At 38.1% G+C, this 20,467-nt stretch overlaps 1 protein-coding gene across 3 annotated transcripts in view; it reads left to right on the plus strand.

The window, feature by feature from the left end:
- The window catches only part of LOC117209443 (choline transporter-like protein 1), a 46,281-nt gene that overhangs the window by 18,692 nt on the left and 7,122 nt on the right, over window positions 1-20,467 (plus strand). The window contains exon 2 of one of the 3 annotated variants that reach the window (XM_033451510.1): window positions 16,141-16,286. In XM_033451510.1, the coding sequence (XP_033307401.1) occupies window positions 16,236-16,286 (51 nt within the window). In that variant the 5' untranslated portion in view covers window positions 16,141-16,235. Of the gene's footprint in view, window positions 1-16,057; window positions 16,287-20,467 lie in introns of those variants that run through there. The other 2 variants (XM_033451511.1, XM_033451509.1) reach the window with 2 other exon arrangements.

Here is a 20,467-nt window from a genome sequence, read left to right on the forward strand (position 1 = left end):
CTTGTTGCTTCAAACAAAACGTGAGAAAAACGCCCGTTTCGCTCTAAAATCAGAAACGAATCGTTATATCCACTTGTCTACGGTAAAGATATTAAATCGTAATATACAGGGTGGTTGGTAACTGGTGGTACAAGCGGAGAGGGAGTGATTCTACGCGAAAAAAGAAGTCGAAAATATAGAATAAAAATTCAAAAATTTAAAAATTTAAAAATTTAAAATTCAAAAATTTAAAATTTAAAAATTTAAAATTTAAAAATTTAAAATTTAAAAATTTAAAATTTAAAAATTTAAAAATTTAAAAATTTTTAAAATTAAAAAAATAACGTCAATCGAGACAACGATCTAGATCCGTTATAACGAGACGCGATAAAGTGCACGCGTACCGAGCCTAAATTCAAAGTCGATTTTCTCGGAAACAAAGCCTCGAACGAAAAATTTTTATTCTATATTTTCGACTTCTTTTTTCCGCTTGTACCATCAGTTACCAACCACCCTGTATATTTTCTTTCGGTGATGATGAAACATGCGATCCATAAATGTCACAGGTATAAATTTATTAAGAACAATGCCGATTGACTGTAAAGTGGAAAGTGGAAAGTGAAAGGGGCAAAGTGACGACGTTACGAATACTCTTCTGAAATTTTTCTTGGAATTTACGTTGTATAAACGTTAATTAGTGTTAAGCTACGAAGAGAACGTGGAAGGTATCTAAAATGCCACGAGTTCTTCGCTTTCAAAGAAACGAATCCTAGAATATCGTCTAAAGAGGGCGACGTATCATCAAGATCCTCTTTCTTCGTCACATCTGACGTCACTTACACCTCCATTACTTTAATAATCCTAGAATCCATCTGCTCGGATTAATACACACGATGTTCTCGAGAATAGAGCGAGATAAAGCAAAGAACAGCGATAAAATTAACGAGCAGCAACTCGAGGAAATGAATCTGACATCAATTACGTCTGACCATCGTACAGTTCAAAATATCCACCACGTACTAAAAAAATCACGAACGAATCCTGCAGCTCGGGAGCGCGGTGAAGCGAAGAGAGAAAAGCAGCGATAGAATTAAACAGGAACTCGAGAAAACTAATCTAACGTCACTTGCATCTCCATTCTACCATCGTCTCGAACAGCCGTCTTTGTGTAATCGATACGACGATGGATACCATTTGGAGAAAAATATTTTCCAATATAATACAGCACTTGCAAGCCTTTGCAAGTTCAACAAAACCAAATATCCGTACAGTGGTCTCCGATTGTAACCAAAGTCAAAAACTTTCATCTTCGGTAGAAGGAAAGAAGATAAAGAGTAGGACAACGAAAAAGATTAACAAAGAGCCGTTTTAAGAGTCGTTACTCTTCAAATGCGATTAATTTTACGTTTACTACTTTTTGCGATCTAACGTATCGCGGTAAATCTAAATTCACTGTTGTCGGATATAACGCGATGGTCCCAAGCATCCGACAATGCCAAAAATATTCGCTGTAACAGTGATCGGAATCTCGACGTACAAAGTATCCGAAATAAAATCATAAAGTTTCCATCTTCGATAAAAGAAGAAGATAAAGGAGGAGGCAAGGAAAGAATTAACGAGCAGCTCTCGAGGAAAAGTAACGAAAGGTCCGAGAAGCGATGGCTGACGGAGAGTACACAATTGGAACTAGAGTGAATTGGCAATCGAGAATTCGAGCGAGGGCTCGTTATTTGGAAATATCCTGGCGCAGCTGGTATTCTCGCGGGATTTCCGCGATGATTTCGACGATAGGCGCGACCTCTGCTCGTTAGTAAGCGCCGAGGTCGCTGCACGAGGTTACCGGAAGTCGCGGGCATCCGACAATGGTGTCACGGCGAAGATTTCTCGTTACCGAGTCGCGGTGGCAATCGGCCAGTGAGTCACGATTCTGGTTAATTCCTCTCGCGTACGTTTGCAACGAGTTCACGGTGATTTCGTGCCCCGTTTCGACATCGTCCTCGCCATTGTCTCGATTCGACTCGAGGCGTTGCACGCTCGCCTCTCGTCTCGTATCGTCGCCTCCGATATAACACGGTTCTGCAAATTATACAAATTATACAAATACAAATTATGCAAATTATACAAATAGCCATTTCTCAGTTACTTTCTATTGCAGGGAAAATGCGATGGTCGTTAATTTTCTATAAATAAGGTGGAATGAAATGTGCGTACGTATTTTGATGGAAATTCAAAGTTATAGTTTTCGAAAGTTTAAAAGAAATCGACGTTTTTATGAAAAATATGAGAATGCAACAATCTGCAGAATATACATAACGAGTGGAAATGTCGTATGTAACGTACCCAAAGCAAAATATTCGTTACGATTAGATCAAATATTTGTAGATGTAAAGGTACAATATGGCAAAATATATAAAACATGGTCAAAGTATTCGTTAAAATATCCTTCGTCAAAGTACTCATCGGAGCTTGTCAAGGAGTGGAACAAATTTTTAGTTCAGTTTCATTTCTTCTCGTGTATTCATGAAAATATAAGGTCTACATAATCTTGAATAAATCTTTTATCCTCTTTATTAATTATATATTTCCCCTCACGACCCTTCTTACGATTTCTTAGAATCTATATTCATCGATCTGTGACTTCTTTTCTTCCTCCTTATAGGTTTTTCAGGTCTTTTCGTAGGTCTTTCCTCATTTTTTACAATCTTTTCGAATCCTTCCATCGACCTCTGACTTTCTATTATATCTCCTTAACTTTTACATTTTTAGCTTTTTATTAACCGACGCATTACGTCCCTTGTATGATTTATCGTTCACGTTTCCTTCTTATTGAAACAAAATTGGCAAACTTTAAAAGAGATTATAATTTTCGAGGGCAACGTTCAATAAATACTTTCCATTAAATCCTTGCGCAATCTTCGCAACTAATTTCCATTGAAATTTTTACCGAATAAAGCGCTAAAAATAGAAATGGTGTATATTATATAATAAGTAGCCTCTCACGCATTCGAATAACACGCTTCGAGATTTTATAATTTCATTCTTAACCACGATATTATCGTCCAAAGGTTATAAAAAATATTAAATCGCGAATTAAACGTCCAACTCTTTGTTCAAACTGTTCACTACGATTTACTGTTTCAGATTTAAATGGCATTAATAACAGGCACCGGGTCCTTATAAATAACGTTAAATACCTTTTACCAACGTTGACTAACGCTGCCTCGCGGTAGTGATAACAATTGTACAAAATTTCCTAGTGACAAAACTAAATTACCTCTTTGTTATTAACCGAATGAGAGTGGCGAATAAATCGATGCGATAATTCCATGGTATTCGTAAATAACGGTTATGGGCGGCAATATCCAAATTGATTAGCAATTCGTCTAATTGATTTCAAAGATATTAAATCGGCTATCGTATTACATAAAGTACATTCTCTAATTTGATATATTTTCTATAGATATCGCGTTAAAATTTCACTCGTCGCAAGTCCGTGAATCTTCTCCGAACCGATCGACAGAAGTTCGATTCTTATTAATTGATAAAGTTAACGAAACAACTATAATGGCAGATTGTAATCTTATCGTTTCGATTGGCTGGCGATAATTTACAGTATTGTTATTGTAGAATAAGGAAAAATTCACGACGTTGAAGATTTCGAGTCGTGAAAGACAATCCTTTTTTACAATAATGAGATACCAGTTGGTGAAATAGTCGATTACAAATAGCTACCTGCTCTTTATTCCTTTGTTATTTATTACGACGTTCGAAGAGAATGGTAACAGAATTTTTTATGGATAGAAGAATCCTTTTCTATGCGACGATTGCAACACGTTTCGTTTAATAATTCTAAGATATAGATCCTTGCGTCGCTTTTACGACGACTGTTATTTCTTCCAGTTTATGAAAAATTGAGAAGACTTTTGGAAAAAGGATCCATAAGAGGAAACGATTAACTGCATTCGCCGAGTGAGGCGAGAAATTTTTAATTCGAATCTCGCGATATCATCTACCTTCGAATTGATAGTTACAATGGCTCTTGAAACACACTTTGTTATTTTCGTACTTAATACTTTTTCTATATCTAATATGTAAATTCAGAATAAACAAAAATTATATAACGATTGGAATATCTGACTGAAAGACACACTGGGAGTATCTATGTATTACCACGGACTTATTATAATTTATAATTTCCACTCTTTGGAAATACCGTTCTCCTAGTACTTGAATTTTATTGCAATATATTTTTAATGTCAATGTGAGCTGCAATATGGACAATAATTACGATAAACATGCCAAGTCAATTTATAAAATTTCCCTACGACGTTGCATTTAAAAATAACGCGAAAACCGAATTACAGAGATTTATTTCGCGCTCTTTTAACGCTTTCGCGTTTAATTTCTTCTTTTGTTTCAATTTTTAACAAAAGCCACAAAAGCTTATTAACGGTAAAGATTTCAAAGAAAGCACTTGATTTTAAAAGTTTTTCCTTGTATTCCAGTAACCACTCGACACGAATTCAATCATGTTCGTAGCCTAACAATTCTAATCACTACGAGTCATCGTTTATAGCGAGCTCGGACAAATACAAATTAGCAATCATCGTTCGATTACCGCAAAACGTTATCGCTGACATTTCCAGTAGCTAATCCTAATCATGCTAATCTATTTCGCGTTACAAATATATCCCGATAATAAATCCGCAATAGCCTCGATTGTTGATATCGAGAATAATCGTTAATGACCCTACGCGGCAATCGAAAGCCATTTTACTCCCAAGCTAATGAATGACGCGTCATTGTCTCGCACACAATGCTTCTTAGATTCACTGTGTATTTTTATATAAAAGAACAAGGGAAGGACATTTTTGTGTAATACGCAGGAGATCGCGTGAGACATAATTCTCTCATATACGACATGATTTTCCACAAAAAAAAAATATATATATATGTCGGGTTTACATTAGAATTAGGGTTAGGGGCGTAAAGCGAATCTTCGTTTGGATTACACGTCGTCGTTATGCAATAGAGAAGACATTGGCTAGTGCAAATACGATTACCATAAAACCGGACAAGTAACCGTGGTGATTAGATACTCGAGAGACTAATGACAATGATCCTAGGTTCAATAACGAATCCGCGGACAACGGGACGGTAGTCGTACGCACTCGCAAAAATCTAAGTCGGATTCTGTGTTAATATTCGCTGACCGTAAGGAGTTAATCCTTTTTTTTTTGTCGATGAGACCGCAAGAGAGAATGACTTTCCGTCCCGGTGATACCCCAGAGGAAAACCATGACGGGGTGTGTCTAAGGACACGAGATCATCGGATTCGTCGGGGACATCCTACGTTCGGAAAGTAAGGGAAATTGACGTTGCTGCTAATTGGCCAATCTCCATATCGGTAGTTAGAAAAGGATGCTAGCCGCCCTTGAGGGAGGGTTGCTAGTGGGAGACGTCGTTCGTGGAAAAATAGGTCTCTCCTGTCGTCCCGTAACTGGGACAAAGACTGTGTATCTGTTGAAGGATTTTAGGTAACTAGATATTAGTGTTTATGACGGTCCTCGGGCTAGCCGATCACGTACTGCGGAGACGCGTCGACATCTGGTAAACATCCTGCCCGGAGAATAGGATCTGCGTGTGGCGAGCTACGGGACAGAAACCGTTGGAATGTTTACTACCACGTGCCGCTACAAATCTTTCTTTTAAGGAGAGCTGTAGGATTACTCAATGCCTTTGTTAGATGGAGAGTTCGTCCCGTTGACCGCGGCTACGTTCGGCGACTAATTGTCGCCTTGAGCCCAAGCTCATTGTCACAAGTCTCAAACAAATACAATTGGTTAGAATGACGGCAAATCGTTTAGTTACAACTGTAGATTTTAATTACAATGTTTTTATGGATTTTCCCGAGGTTTCAGAGGGAAAGCACCGGTGTCCTCTTATCTCCGACATATATATATACAGATCAAAAATAAAGAATACAGTTTTGTAATACTGTAATAATACTTCGTTGAGAAAATGGATCTTATGCAGCAAATATTAATCGATTTTGTACACGTACCTGACTCTGACATGGATAAGCCAAAGATAATAAGTTGATAATCACTGATAATTCATATCCATTGCAAACCGGACAATAGTGGTAAACTACAAGGTGAATATCGTGTTTCATGGATACAAACGTTGTTATTTTTATAACAGACGGGAAGAGGGAGAGATATATTCCAGAGCTGATCCAGTTATTATTATACATAAGAATCACGTGCACGAGAACTTGGTGCATTTTCAAATTAAATTCCTTCGATAAATTGTATTCTTTATACGTCGTCTATTTTTGCATGGAGAACAGTATCCTATTCCATATTACTATACTTTGATGGAAAATAAGGGAAATAAAATAAATGGAAGATATCGCAGGGTTTTCACAATTATCACGGTATTATATTAATAATTCCGAGACAATAAAGTTACATCGAATCACTTGGGGACTCAACGTTTCGAAAATCTATGCTCCATTCTTCCTAACAATTGGCGGTACTTAGCGTTAGCGAGATGGATTACAGTATGAAACTTTAAAAGTCCATAGATCCTTGAAATCCGGGCAGAAGCGTCTTAAAAGTTTCGCAAGTTTCGCAAGATCATTTGGAGCGCGGTGGTAATGACTTGAAAAGTTAAGCGATCCGAATCTCGCGCGTTATGACAGCAACTGGATTTTGTCACGATGTTTGTTCCAATTAAAATTTTGATAAAGCCACGGCTGAAAGAACTTCTCTCTTTTCTGTCCTGTAGAAATTATCACTCTTCCTTTCTTTTTACAAAAGTTTTAACGGGTTCTTTCCACACGGCCATTTTCTCGAGATTCTTCTATTTTCGCAACAATTTTTTTTTTTTAACAATTTCTTCTCGATTCTATTCCCGTCGAATACGGCGATACGAGGGATGAATATTTCTGGGTGAAAATAAAATTGTCGATATCAAGGGAGGAACAGGACTTTCGGAATAATCGATGAGACGAACGCTGCGATTTATCATTTCTCTGTTAATAAATTTCTATCGTACCATTGTTCTCCGGAGCTGTTCTTTCATCCTGTCATCACCATTAATTCCACCCACAGCCTCTGCAGCTGCTTCATGGATTCCTCTTCTTCCACGTGTCGCTTAACTGCCGGTCTGAATCGACGATAATATATTCGATCGACTTACATAAGTTTTATAATTAGAAAATCGATAATTATAATTATCCTCCTATCTACGTTAACTACTCCTACGTTCCAACCTCGAAGATTTATACAAATAGACTTCCAATACAGATTTTAACTGAATTCTAAAATAATTTGCTCGTCTAGATTTTGCGAACAGCTAACATCCACGATTCGAAACGACGAAGCAAACGATCAAGTAAATAATAATTTTCTATTCTAAATCAAGTTTCTGAATGATTTGTTTTCGTCAATTTTCATCCATGTAAAAATCAAATTTATTACAAATCTTCGATAGAAGACTAGAAAATTCTTAACTTGCTTGTTTCTTCGATTCCTCCTTCAAATATATCCGAGTTAATATCTGAGATTATTTAGCTAGAAACCAGAAAACCGTCAATGGCTAACACCCGCGATTCTAAGCAATAATCTCCACCTTTCCACGCATTTTCCTCGTCCTCTGTCCAAAACCAATTTTCCCGATACAAAGAATTAAATGGTTATCACGTTCCGCAATCACGATGCCACAATTAATCCTCCTCTTTATACGTCGAGCGCTTTTACGCGATGATAAACAAACGGGCGATTTTCTATAAGAACACCATCGGACAAATGTTTGCCAACGTGTTCGATAAGAGAGCGACGCGTTCAGCACGCGGCGTAAACGGTGTCCTCTCGATTTCGTTTTAACGATCGTCGTTAAAACGACGAAATAATCGTGTCCAGGGACCCATGCGTGCGATTACAATAAAATAAATCCTAGGTAACCGTAGAGCGTGCATGGGTCGGTGTAAAAATGGCGAGCCAGTCGTCAACGCGTTCCAGGGTTTAGTAGCGTGTGGAGAAATCGGTAACCGGCTTCGAATCAAGAATAGGAAATAACGCGAATCGATAATAGTTGCGTCGAATCACAGCCGTACAGTCGTGTACCGATTTGCAAATAATGCGAAATTTACCGTTCGCCGACTGTGTCATTTGCCTGTGGAATATTTGATCGTTCGATTCAACGATTTTCAATCCCACTATGGGCATAGATAAAATATTCTGGGTGGACAACTGTTCACGATCGTCGATGAATCTAGCAGATATCGATCATAGCGTGTGCGCGTCAACGACGTATTCTTCAACCGATAATCGAGGAGTAAATGTCACCGATTAAACGATTAAGCGCTAGTTTCGCGATAACGCGGTTTGGTTCCTGATTTTTTAAATTAATCTACCGTATCATCGTTAGGATTACTGAAACGATCGAAATGACGAAAATCGACGATACAGCCTTGCCACTGTTAATTTTATTCGAATTCTAATTTGTCCAAGTTCGAAATACGAAAGTCGAAATACGTGCAAACGTATCGGTCAATTTATCACGGAGAGAGATGCCTACTTCTATAGGATATCGTAGCACGATTCGAACGCAGCGGAAAAAGATACTGCGAGTTATATAAAACGAGGTTTTCAAAATCTTTTCACCGCACAGTTTTAAACAATCTTCGGTAACCCAGTTTTAGTTATTCTGATAACTAGCCAGTATATGAGTTAGCTCGTTTTATTTTTACCTCATTTCTCAACAAAATTACATTCACTCAACTTTTGCTGTTTGATATTCAATGGATTAGCCGAGGGAAGACTTTTATTTCGCATAAAAGCGTCGGCTTGGAACGAAGCGTTTCCTAATACTTTCTTTTTCCTAACGTGTATACATAAATGGGTTAGGAACTTTGAAATTATTGCCGTGGAAAAAGGGGAATTTGACCTGGTATTCGCGAGAGGATCGATGTCGCGGAATTTTCGTAAAGTATAATATTAGTTTCCGTATGGAGAACCTGTGAAAACACGAGCTCTTCCTCTGCGAAGTAAACACCTGCGTAAACGACTCTTTTTATTTCATCCCTCGTTATTTGAAATACTGTTCAAGAGAGCTCGTATGTCGCAATGTTTAAATAACGTACAGGTAAAGCTAGAAATCGAGAAGAGAGAAAAGAAGGAATACTCGTAACGAATTAATAACGTTTCTTGCTAATTTCCATACGCGATAGAAGTCTTGGGTCGAAGATCTTATCGATGTTCGATGATCGAAGATGTTCATAAGGTGACATAACTTGCTCGATGTACGCAAGATAGTCTTTAGACTTATACTATCGATTAAGAAGAAAAGCAATTCCTTGAAATATCGATAAAAAGCAAAATTAATTGTCAATATAATATATATCAGGCTCGATAGAATTATCTTTTCATATACGAAATTTATTTGTACATAATCTCGATATACAGGGTAATTGGTGGTACAAACGGAAAGGGGGTGATTCTACGCGAAAAAAGAAGTCGAAAATATAGAATACAAATTTTTCGTTCGAGGCTCTGTTCTCGAGAAAATCGACTTTGAATTTTCGCTCGGTACGCGTGCACTTTATCGCGTCTCGTTATAACGGATCTCACTGTAGATCGTTGTCTCGAAGGAAAAATTAAAAAAAAAAAAGAAAAAATTTATATTCTATATTTTCGACTTCTTTTTTCGCGTAGAATCATCCCCTTTCCGCTTGTACCACCAGTTACCAACCACCCTGTATATGTATAGCGCCTCGCATAATTATTCCAACAACAGTCGATAGACGGCTCTTGAATATTTTAACAACACTTTTATTACTCGTGTAATTTCTTATCGATAATACAATCGAAACGGTATCCATCGTCCCAATAAAGAATCAAATGTGTTAACAATAGCAAGAAACCATTAATAAGATCTTACAGTAGAAACATAAAGTGTCTATCGTTCGAGTAATTACAAATGGTACTGCGTATGTGTTATATAGCGATAAACTTTGTTAGTTTTAATCCACTTCAATCTGTACGAATTAAATAATCATTACGATTTATTTACCTTTACCGCGCCCGATATAAAATCCGTTTCTACTTTATCGAAGGCTATCCTCGACTAAAATATCGCAAAACTAAATAGACGCAAACGGGTCACGATCGTTGATTAAATTTCAAGCGGTTAATTCCATGGGAAAAGAAACAAGCCCGCGAGAAACAAAGTTTCTAAATCTTGAAATCTCATTATCGTCATGGTAAAACGAGAACATTTAACCTATCAAACCACTTAATCAAGCTACTTCTAAAAAACGAACTAGCCCGTTAATTGGGACATTCGTTCCCCGTGGTACGGGCTCCGCGAAGTTCCCTAATTTCGCGAAATTCGATCAAGATACACGATATTCGCGTGCCCGACGCATTCCATTCGTTATCAAGGAAATATCGTGCCGCTGTTTAATTCCAGGTGACACGGTCTCGCTGTGGTTTCGAACGAGATTAACCGTACCTCCGTATTCCTCTGCAAACCCCGCCCGACCATTTTCTTTTCTTACCTCTCTTTTTCCTTCGCCATCCTTTCGTTCTCTTCGCCTCTTATCTGACGTACCCAATAACGAGGTATGTGTGTCGCTCGATAAGTTGTATTGTTCCTGGCTGGTTGGCTGGTTTGCGTCGAGCTTATCGACCTACTACGGGGGAAAAAGCAACTCCGGCGAAATTCGTCGCGCCAATCGTTTTTCGACCCCTGAAATGCTCTCTCCGTGTACGATCGATTCATCCAAGAAGCCTTCTTTGCTTCTCGTCTTCTTCTTTGTCGTCTTTTGCTTCGTTCCAGCTTATGCTGATTGAGACAGTGGTATAAGTAGTAAATAAGAAAGGATTGAATTTAACCGGCAAGTACGAAACTTCAACTTGATTCTGAAAATAAAATCTGTTATATCGCGTATGTGGATATATTTCTAAATAGGAAGTCTAGAAATATGGGATTCGTCGTATAATTGTAAAATGTTAACCGAACGTTTGGATTTTAACGTGGATTTGCAAGTAAAATTTATCGTATCTTGTACTTGTTTTAAAAATTATTTCGCAAAGATAGTTTGCCAGTAGATTAAAGCCATCCCCGACCGACACGCGAATGCCACAACTCGAAAACATACAGGCGAAATTATTCCGTAAAAATAGTTCTACCACGAATTAAGCAGATACGCTGCGCGAAATCATCTTAAAACGCGAAAAATTATTCCGCGAAAATAGTCTGCCTGCAAACGAACGCGCTAGGAGCCAACGCCACGTTACCTAACATTTTTTTAATATTCTAATTACGGAAGAGAATTTTGAAGATTTGTTACGTATATTTTTATCGTCACCTCTACTTTTATCCGGATTCTACGATTTTATAAAGTTGGAGGAAAAGTCAAAGTATCCATAGGAGATTACGGTAAACTATCTTTTCTTCTTTTTTTTTTTTTTTGTTTTTTGAAATCATGGAACTTCATTTCGTATTTCTGCCCGTTGCATAACGTCGCGATCGTGCAACTTTGGCGCATTTTTACAATTCGACCCTTGGGTGAAAGATGCGTACACCTAAGAAATAACGATACAAAGACGCGAGTAAAATTACTCGGGAAAAATAGTTTTTCTGCGAATTAAAAAGGCACGCCAGGTAAAGCTATGCCATAACTCGGCGGCAGGTAGACAAAATTATTCCGCAACGCGGCAATTGTTTCTACAAATTGAAAACCACATGCCGCGAATCTGTAATTTAATTTGCGAGACGGCTATCTCGCAAGTGTATTTTATAACACGCGCCGTGCAAATTTATTTTTGTGGGATAATTTACCGTACGGTCTCCGATTCCGTTTGTGGCGACAACATTTTTCATGCATCGTTGAAAAAGCGGGGGTTTGGTATTCGGAAATAAGCAGGCCGAAGTAGGAAATGCGAAGATGGAAGTGGTCGTGAGCGAACGGCGCACATGTTCGATTTTTATCGCAGTCCGCGTTGATCGACTCCTACTCGCGTGAATTGCAGTTCGCCGGGATGCGTCGAAACACGTTCAAGGGTATATTTCTTAACCAAACTTGGCAAACTCGCGATGTGTGCTTCATTCTTTTTCTTCCCTACTTTCGGTCTTAACTTTTTATAGTGTGATATATGTATAGCGAATCGCAAAAATATTCTCCGCATTCGTCTTTCTTTTCCTTAGCGTTATTTATAGCCGCATAAATCGCTCGCATGGATTATTAGCAGAATAATGAAAAGTTACACGAGATTGTACTTACAGTGAGTGACTTACAAAAGTACTCGAGCGCTTACCTATAGAAAACCTTCGTATACATGTAGGTATATCAGTGTGTGTTGTTTAAAATATTTTGAAATTTCGTTAACACGTGTTTCCACGATTCTACCGTAATTAGCAGAGTCAATCTATATATCGCTATATCGTAATTCCGAATATGTTAAATAATTCAATAGCTTTCGTATCGATCTATCGTGCTTTAAATTACCATTTATGACGAATCGTTAAACGTCGCTATCGAAGCGTTTATACGGAATATTTTGTAAGAAAAGCATAAGATTACATATCTGTTTTCATATTTAGATTACGTATTTTACACGACCCTCGAGGTGCCGGATCTTGTCCATCGAGAAGATCGATGAAGATGAGTGATATTTCCACGTCCTTCTCAAGCGACGTTTCGTTAGTTTATCTTCCTACGTTCTTTTTTCTATTCTTCGCGCTTTGTTCTTCTTTCCATGCGAAAGTTTTTATAATTTCTGTTCGTCAAAAATGGAGCATTCAGGGAGGTTCGTCTACGTGTCTTTATTACGTTCAAAAGTGCAGCAATTGCATAATTTATAGCGGCGTATGGTCGTCGAATACGAAAAAGAAGACAGGTGGCAAAACTGAGAAAGATATATCAGAATTTTCACGACTGTATAACAAGTTTGAAAGTTCAACGCGCACCATGTAAAATATTTAACGTCGACCTTAATGGCAATTCGATGTATAAAAGATGTAACTCGAGCAAACGTGGAAGAACCTCTGTACGTTTGCCCTGCGAACTTTCTTTCTGCCTCCTATCGCAATTAGTACATTCCAAAGAAGATGGTATACATTGTGTCGCGTTTCGCAACTGCTCAAAACGATTCGAGAGGATTAACCGACCATAATGCGCGTTCATAACGAATAAATGGACAAACAACGCATTGATATTTCGCACAAAAGGTTAACAAAGAACGTACCTCGCCGTGCGCTTTGCTCCATTTTCGCTTTTCAATTACCGATGTTGTTGTTTCATAACCACAATCCTGATGATTAATCGGGACACAAAGTTTTAATAGGCTGTCTGCCCGGAAATTGCATCATCTCTTTCACTTTGCAACGAAATATTATGACGTTTCTCTCTTTTAACCTGCTTCTGTGCGTGTTGAAATTTCAAAATTACACGATTGCGCACCGACCACGTTATTAGATTTCCGAAAATTCCATATTTTTTTCATCGATCGAAGGATACCGTACACGGAACGACTGAAAATGTTCCAACAGGCGAAAAAGACGACAAACCAACAACCCCGTAGTCTCATGTACCAGTTATTTTGCTTATTCGTGTAGGCTTGCTCGATTAATCGATCGAAAGTGACGTGACTCGCGTCGAAAGAGGATGTTCCGGGAAACATTAATGTGACCAGGCGGAAAACATAAAAAAGGCGGAGTACATTTTCACGTAGACGATGATCGGCCATCTTGATCGTCATTAGTGGGGTTGTCGGACAGAGCTGTCCATTTATTTCCCAATTTTATCGTTATTATTCGATATTATGTTCCACTGTCTCTCGTTTCTGCTTATTCGCGGTTCTTGCCTGTAAACACGTTAGTATATCATAAAGAGAGGTTCGTGCGTTTTAAGCGACGTTCGTTTAAATAGAACGCAATTTTTACTTTGACGCAGAGTTACTTTCGCAAAGAGTCGCAGAGAGAAAAAACATATTTAACTGTGAATCGCGAATCAAGAAATCAGAGTAACACCGTGATGCAATATGGTGGACGTATCCAGTGGTAGTTTTTAATCTGAACAATTTCGTAACCTAGTTTTTGAAGTCGGTCCATAGTTACTCATTTTTATTACTCGTTTTCAAGTATCGCGTTGAGCCAGTTTGGACAGCATCCGCAGTTCCGAATTGGTTTAATCCGCACGTAGAGCATATAGGTCAAAGCGTCCCAAGTGAGTCCAACTTTCGTTCACGTTATATTACGATTAGTTTCACATTTGCTTCACTTGTCGCGTAATAAAATTCCACTTTAAAACAGTGTTTCGTACCTGCCGCTGGCCACTGCACAAATCCATAAAAGCTATTCTATAATTAATGTCCACGTCAAAAACTAATATGCAACAGGGTAGCTATAAGTGCAGAAACGGATAACCTGGAAAATATTGTGTTTCACACCGAGCCGCGCGCTCTCGCGAACAGGAAAACATCCATCGGCATTAGTTTAAAACTAATACGTTGATCGACAAGTTACAAGTTGCGGGATTGCAAATTTCGGTGGTAAAGGCAATCCTTAAAATTTTGCGAGTTACGCCAATTAAATCCGTGATGCTATTAATACGATTTATGATTTCATACATCGTGGGAATTTACTTGTACGATTATTGTAGACTTTTCAAAGCTATCGGACGTGAAAATTAATTGAAATTAATTTTTCCTTCCATTCCTATTTTCTTTTCGTAACTCGCGATTCATAAATAAAATTGCAATCTGCTCCGAAGAAAAACGTCGAATCGATGTTTATATTCAACTATCCAGTGCGTGATATTTTCGACCAGTCGCGGGGAGACGCGATCTCGAGGTAGCGCGTCGACGGGAGTCGTAAATTCCCGTTACGATTATAATAATCGATACCACGAACAGATCGATCCCCTTATTTCTTTTGGGATAATAGAGGCGGTTGATGCGGTGTAAGACTGCGTTATAGTATCTATATTTCCAACAACTTAGTAGAAGAAAGAATTACGCCGTTGCGTAAGATGCAAGTGTCGTAGACGAAGGTTTGACGGGCGAAGACCCGGTAGAGAGACGTTGATTGTTCTCAAGTTAGAGAATCAGCGTAGAGACCCGGACTGATCTATAGATGAGATCGAGTCCGAGTAAATACGCTGACTGTCCTGTCGTAGTAGAACAAATTCCTCGCAGTTGAATATAGTAATGTAGTAGATGCAGTTCGAGATGTTGTCCGATCGGTAGGTGACCTGGCAGTTTTCGACTTGGTGCCAGAGTATCGACAGAGTTAAGTCGGTCCTCGTGTTATTACGGAGGAATGCTCGGTGTGGGTGTGTCTTTTGAACTAAGAATGCGGATTAGTCATTCACACTTTTCGTTAGGAAAGCGAGGGTAACGAACCTCCATGTCCATTGGTTGTAGTCAACGTCAATAAATGATTCATCGTTTATGGGAAAAGCTGCTTTTCCGTTAGACAAATATCCGCTTTCTTCGTAATTTCTAAGAGGGTGCAATAAATCTAAGGACTGTTCTACGGACCGTCCATAAACCGAAAATATTTCAAGGATTATAGATTAAGTTGAAAAGATTCTGTTTGCTTAGGTTTATCGAGGGTCTGTATAAACGGTACGTGGGCCTTGGAGGCCAGACCACGAGGGACCTCGTACGGACCATCTCACGCGACGTAACGTAGTAGTTAGTGAACTGTCGTGCTGTACGCTCATCGTTGTGTTGTGATGTATAAAACAATTTCACTAGTATCGTTGTTAATCTAATAATCTCGCAGAAGATGATATACGCAGGCTCGAGGATCTGAGAAAACAGAGGAAAACGAGAACAGATTTTCGCACTCCGACTCTCCTTATAAAGATAGCGTGGATCGGCGATATTCCGACGCAAGAAAGAGTCTTATAAATACTCCTATTACACGAGTATTAACTGCTTCATTTTTGATATTATCGAGGAAATCGAGTAGTTTCTTATCTCCGTCTTATCGACCGGTATTATATCGGTACTTAAAGATATCGCGTATTCCTCGCGCACTATACTTATTATCGCGAAGTGTTGCGCCGCGACGCAAGAATCCTCGATGCGACGGTTGCTGCGGCCATTTTAAAGAACTTCCGTTTTAATTTATTCCCGGAAGCGGGCGCATCCGTGACATCGGACAGTGTGGAGCCAGGAAAGGATCAAGAGGAGCAATACACCGGCTGTTAGCGAGGATTAGCCAGTTCCTCGAGGATGAGCTGTTGCTGTTGTACGGACGAGCCATCGTCCAAAGTGGAGCCCGGGGTAAGGATTATTCTTTACGATTACGCTTGGTTGAAATTTCCGCTCGAGTATTTCAATATAAAAACTTCTGGTCTCGTCTCGTCGCCATGGCGGAAAAAGGAACAGAAGCCAGGTCAGGTCACTGATTTCGTTGAAATTTCGCGCGCAGTTCGCGCACGGGGTGCAATTCTTTTCGCGTAATGGCGGAGAAGAGCGATAATTATTCATGAGAAACGTATTGGCCTCACACACGCGCTTTAATTGTCGTATCCGTGTCTAAATTACGTTCGAGTATATTTAACCAAATAGGTTAGCGATGAATAAACGACCGTTCCGTCTAAAGTTTGCGTTTAGTTTGGCGATTATGTCGGATGGACTTTTACGTGAAACGTTTTCATTTTGGGTCCAATTGTTTATGAAACTGTCTCGACGAGTATCTATTTTTCTTTCTCTTTCGCCGGGTTTCGGAAGATAAACACGTAGATAAACGTAGCTAGTAATAATAATACGAACGAAAATGAAAGATAGATGGAATTCGGAACATAGTTTGTTTTTAAATCCAGCTATATCGGTGACCTGTGCCTTGAATTACTTATGCTCGAGCTTTTCACGAACGTAAGTTTCTATGCTTTCGACAGTCGCGAAAATAGGAATCCCAGGTCTCTATAGTTTCTCACTTTCGTTTCAAAATTAAGAATCGTTAATTACGTAATATCGGACGTACAGACGCGCTTGTTGTTTGTTGTTTTGTTGTTTCTAATTAATGTGCGCGTGTGACGTGATAAAGCGTTAATTTCCGTTTTAAAATCACCCTTCGATCGACTAAGACCACGGCTTCAAACCGTTAAAAAGCTCATACGTACGAGGGTTAAACGTTTCATCTGGTTCGAAAAACGATACCTTTTAATATGTAACTGATCCATATATTGCTAAATCCGCTTACAGGAGTAATCGTATACTCAGCGAACACTTTCAAATTCTGAATTATACTTTTTAGCACGTTGTTATTACGTCCTTATTGCGAATTTTTATCACATTTTTACGAATACGTGTATAAACTTCCACTAATGAGACATCCTTTCTCTTCTTTGTTATGTAAATTCTTTTACATCAAATAAGAACAATTATACTAGTTTGAAAATGATAATCCCAAGTGCCATTAACGGATTACGTCGAAGTTCACGAAATATTTCGCGTTCCATGTAATAAACTTTGGAATTCCGTCAGAAATAACAGAAAATTTGTTTCAAATATCGAAAGCGGGTGAAACGAACAACAAATAGGCCGGTGGAAAAGCTTTTCATTTTAATTATTCTCATCAGCACGAACACTTTTTTCTTTAGAAAACCATTTCAACCTGTGTCTTGCCATTTGCTTTAAAGCCGTTCAGACTGATTAATTCTATCGCGACTATTGCGAGCGCAACAACTGTAACAAATATTTCACTAGAAACTACTATTTTTTTCATAAATAAGATTCGCTGTAAAGTGGATTTAGTTGATTTACAAAGTCTACTAAACGGGATATAAATGATTATTAGAACGTGCGTAGCGAATATAAGCGTTTATGGAAATCTATGTTTGAGATGTGCAAATAAATGTAAAATTACGGTAATTAAATGCTTTAAATACGGTGCTTACATATAGCCCATCAAAGTTAAATTTAGCACAGAGAACTCGTGCCGCCAAAATTCGTCATTTTCGTCCAAAGGGTTGAAAATAGAAAGACGTAAATACATTCAGTCAAAATAGCGCAATAAACAGATATTTCATTTCCAATGATAAAGCGAACGGGACAGAGTCAATCAAGAATATAAAGTTAAAAAGAAAGAGAGAAAATTCTGGAATGGATAATCCGTTTTGAAAAATGAGGATTGGAAAGCGAGGGGAAAAACTTAAATTTAATACAACGTGCGAAGTTACAGTTCCAAGGTGGCGAATTCCAGAAATAACGCATCGTATGCAACGTGTTGGATAGCACTTTCTTACGACCATAAATGCGGATAAATGGTTTAATTATAACTGTTTGTTCTCCGTATTCCAAAATGTAATTGAGAAAGGGGTGGTCTTAAACTGGTGATCACTAGCGTGCATGGAAACCGTGTATTCACGCTGCGATGAAACCGCTGTTTTTGCGCTTATATGTATCCTCTAATTGTACGGTTATATACCGATGGTTCCGTTGATCTACAGGGTGATTTAGAAATAACGGGATGATTAAAATTTGATTTTCGCTAGAGACTCGAGCGAAAACCCGAATATCATCGTTATTATCACACGCGCGCGTTCAACGTTATCGAACGCGGACGAAACCAAGCGAATAAAACAGATATTTTTTTTTTGTTGCACCAACATGCTAATAGAGTGGAAATAAATAATCTCGGGATAATAATAGTGGTAACGTTGTAGTAGTCGGTAATTGCCGGTCTCTGTGATTACATTGTTTCGGTAATGAGAAATACGAAAGCAATAATTATCGGCTTTTCTATCTGTTTCGTAATTAACAATTAAACTAGCGGTGAATCGAGTTACAAAGTTGTTAATTGACAATGAGACACCGTCCAACGACTACTGTCTTCGTCATTGTTCTGTCGTTTCTGAAATTCTCCCGCGCGATTGTTGAACTCTCTACCACGATCGAACTGATATTAGTCAAATTTTATACGATTCCAGTTAATAAAAGTTACCAGTGCTAATTAATTCTTCTGCATAACTGTAGCAAATTCGACGATAAAACAGTCAATTTCCGCAAGTATAATATGGTAATAATAATTTCTTACTGTGAAACAGTGTTGTAATATTATCAATAATTATCTTTTCGATTATCGATTAGGGATTATTATTAATATTAAGACTGTCGAGATTCGCTCGTTCGTTGCGCCACGCTTTGATGATATTAACGCATCATAACGCGATCAATATTACTCCATGTAATAACAAAATTTCCATTCGTGCGAGGAGAACGTGTCGAAAAAATGAACGGCTTAACGAAGCTTTTAATTTTGCTTGAAAAGCTTACGTACAAAAACGTGCGTATTAATTTCTCACGGTGAAGATTAACATATATTATCTACGTAGTATCGATCAAGTTCCTAGACCGCCATCCTTTAGACGGAGTTCCGTTCTGAAATTTCACGGTTTCCCTTTAAACTGAATGAAATTACAGAGATAGCGTTCAAACGGTAATTTAAAGCGACTAAAATATTTAAAAAGAAAGATGGGAATCACATCTTTTTCATAAGGTTCTAGTAGATCTCAATTTTTGTTATTACACATAGAAAAATATGTTCCTCCTAAATTACTTGACAGAATACAATTAACTAGATATCGTGTGATCGATAAGATCCGGTAATTTTGTTAGCATAATCTTTGACAGCTACCAAAACAAAATAAACGCATCGATCATTACACGAAGAGACTTGTTCCATTTGACTAATTATCTGCCTGAATATTGCTTTTTTTTTTGTTAAATTCACAATCAAAAATATGCAATATTTGAAACCGTATGCTACTCTATTTATTACTATTTATTAGTTTAAACAAACAAAATAATAGAAAGAAGAGGAAAAATAAAATGCTCGAACGAAAAGATACAGACTTTCGCACAAATACCCGCGTTCAATTTCTTTTTAAATTTAAAAAAAAATTATACGATTGCAATAACTATTCATATACAATACATACGCATTTTCAAACGAAACCCGTCTGGGATCCCAATATATCTTCCTTTAACGTTTTTCTGGCCAAATCCGATCAAAACGTTTAACCAACCTCGTAATCCATTGCAAAACACGAATAGCATAAATTTCACGGTTCCGTTGTTCGTTCCACCGTGAAAATCGAGGATAAAGAGTTTCTAAGTTTATACTTCATCTAAAAGTAAAATTTTGTTAATAATATTCGTTCAATTGTGCGAGACGACTCGGGTAATTAAGTCGAGAGGTTGCGAAAGGGCCAAAAACAGTCAACTTCCATTTGACTGAAAATTTCCTCTACAAGGACGATTTTTAACGACGACTCGGACTTGATCAAGAGTTGCTTAATGTAAACGCGACTTTAACGAGAACGAGGCGTAAATAAATGTTGACAACGTGACACGATGATGTTATCAATGGAACGTAATGGCACGCCTTTAATAAGACGAGTCAAGGGAGAGAGAGAGGGGAATTTAATTACGAGAGGCACGCTAATGCAAGGTCACCG

Source organism: Bombus bifarius, unplaced genomic scaffold, assembly GCF_011952205.1.
Source record: "Bombus bifarius isolate JDL3187 unplaced genomic scaffold, Bbif_JDL3187 scf7180000008176, whole genome shotgun sequence".
Classification (NCBI taxonomy): domain Eukaryota; kingdom Metazoa; phylum Arthropoda; class Insecta; order Hymenoptera; family Apidae; genus Bombus; species Bombus bifarius.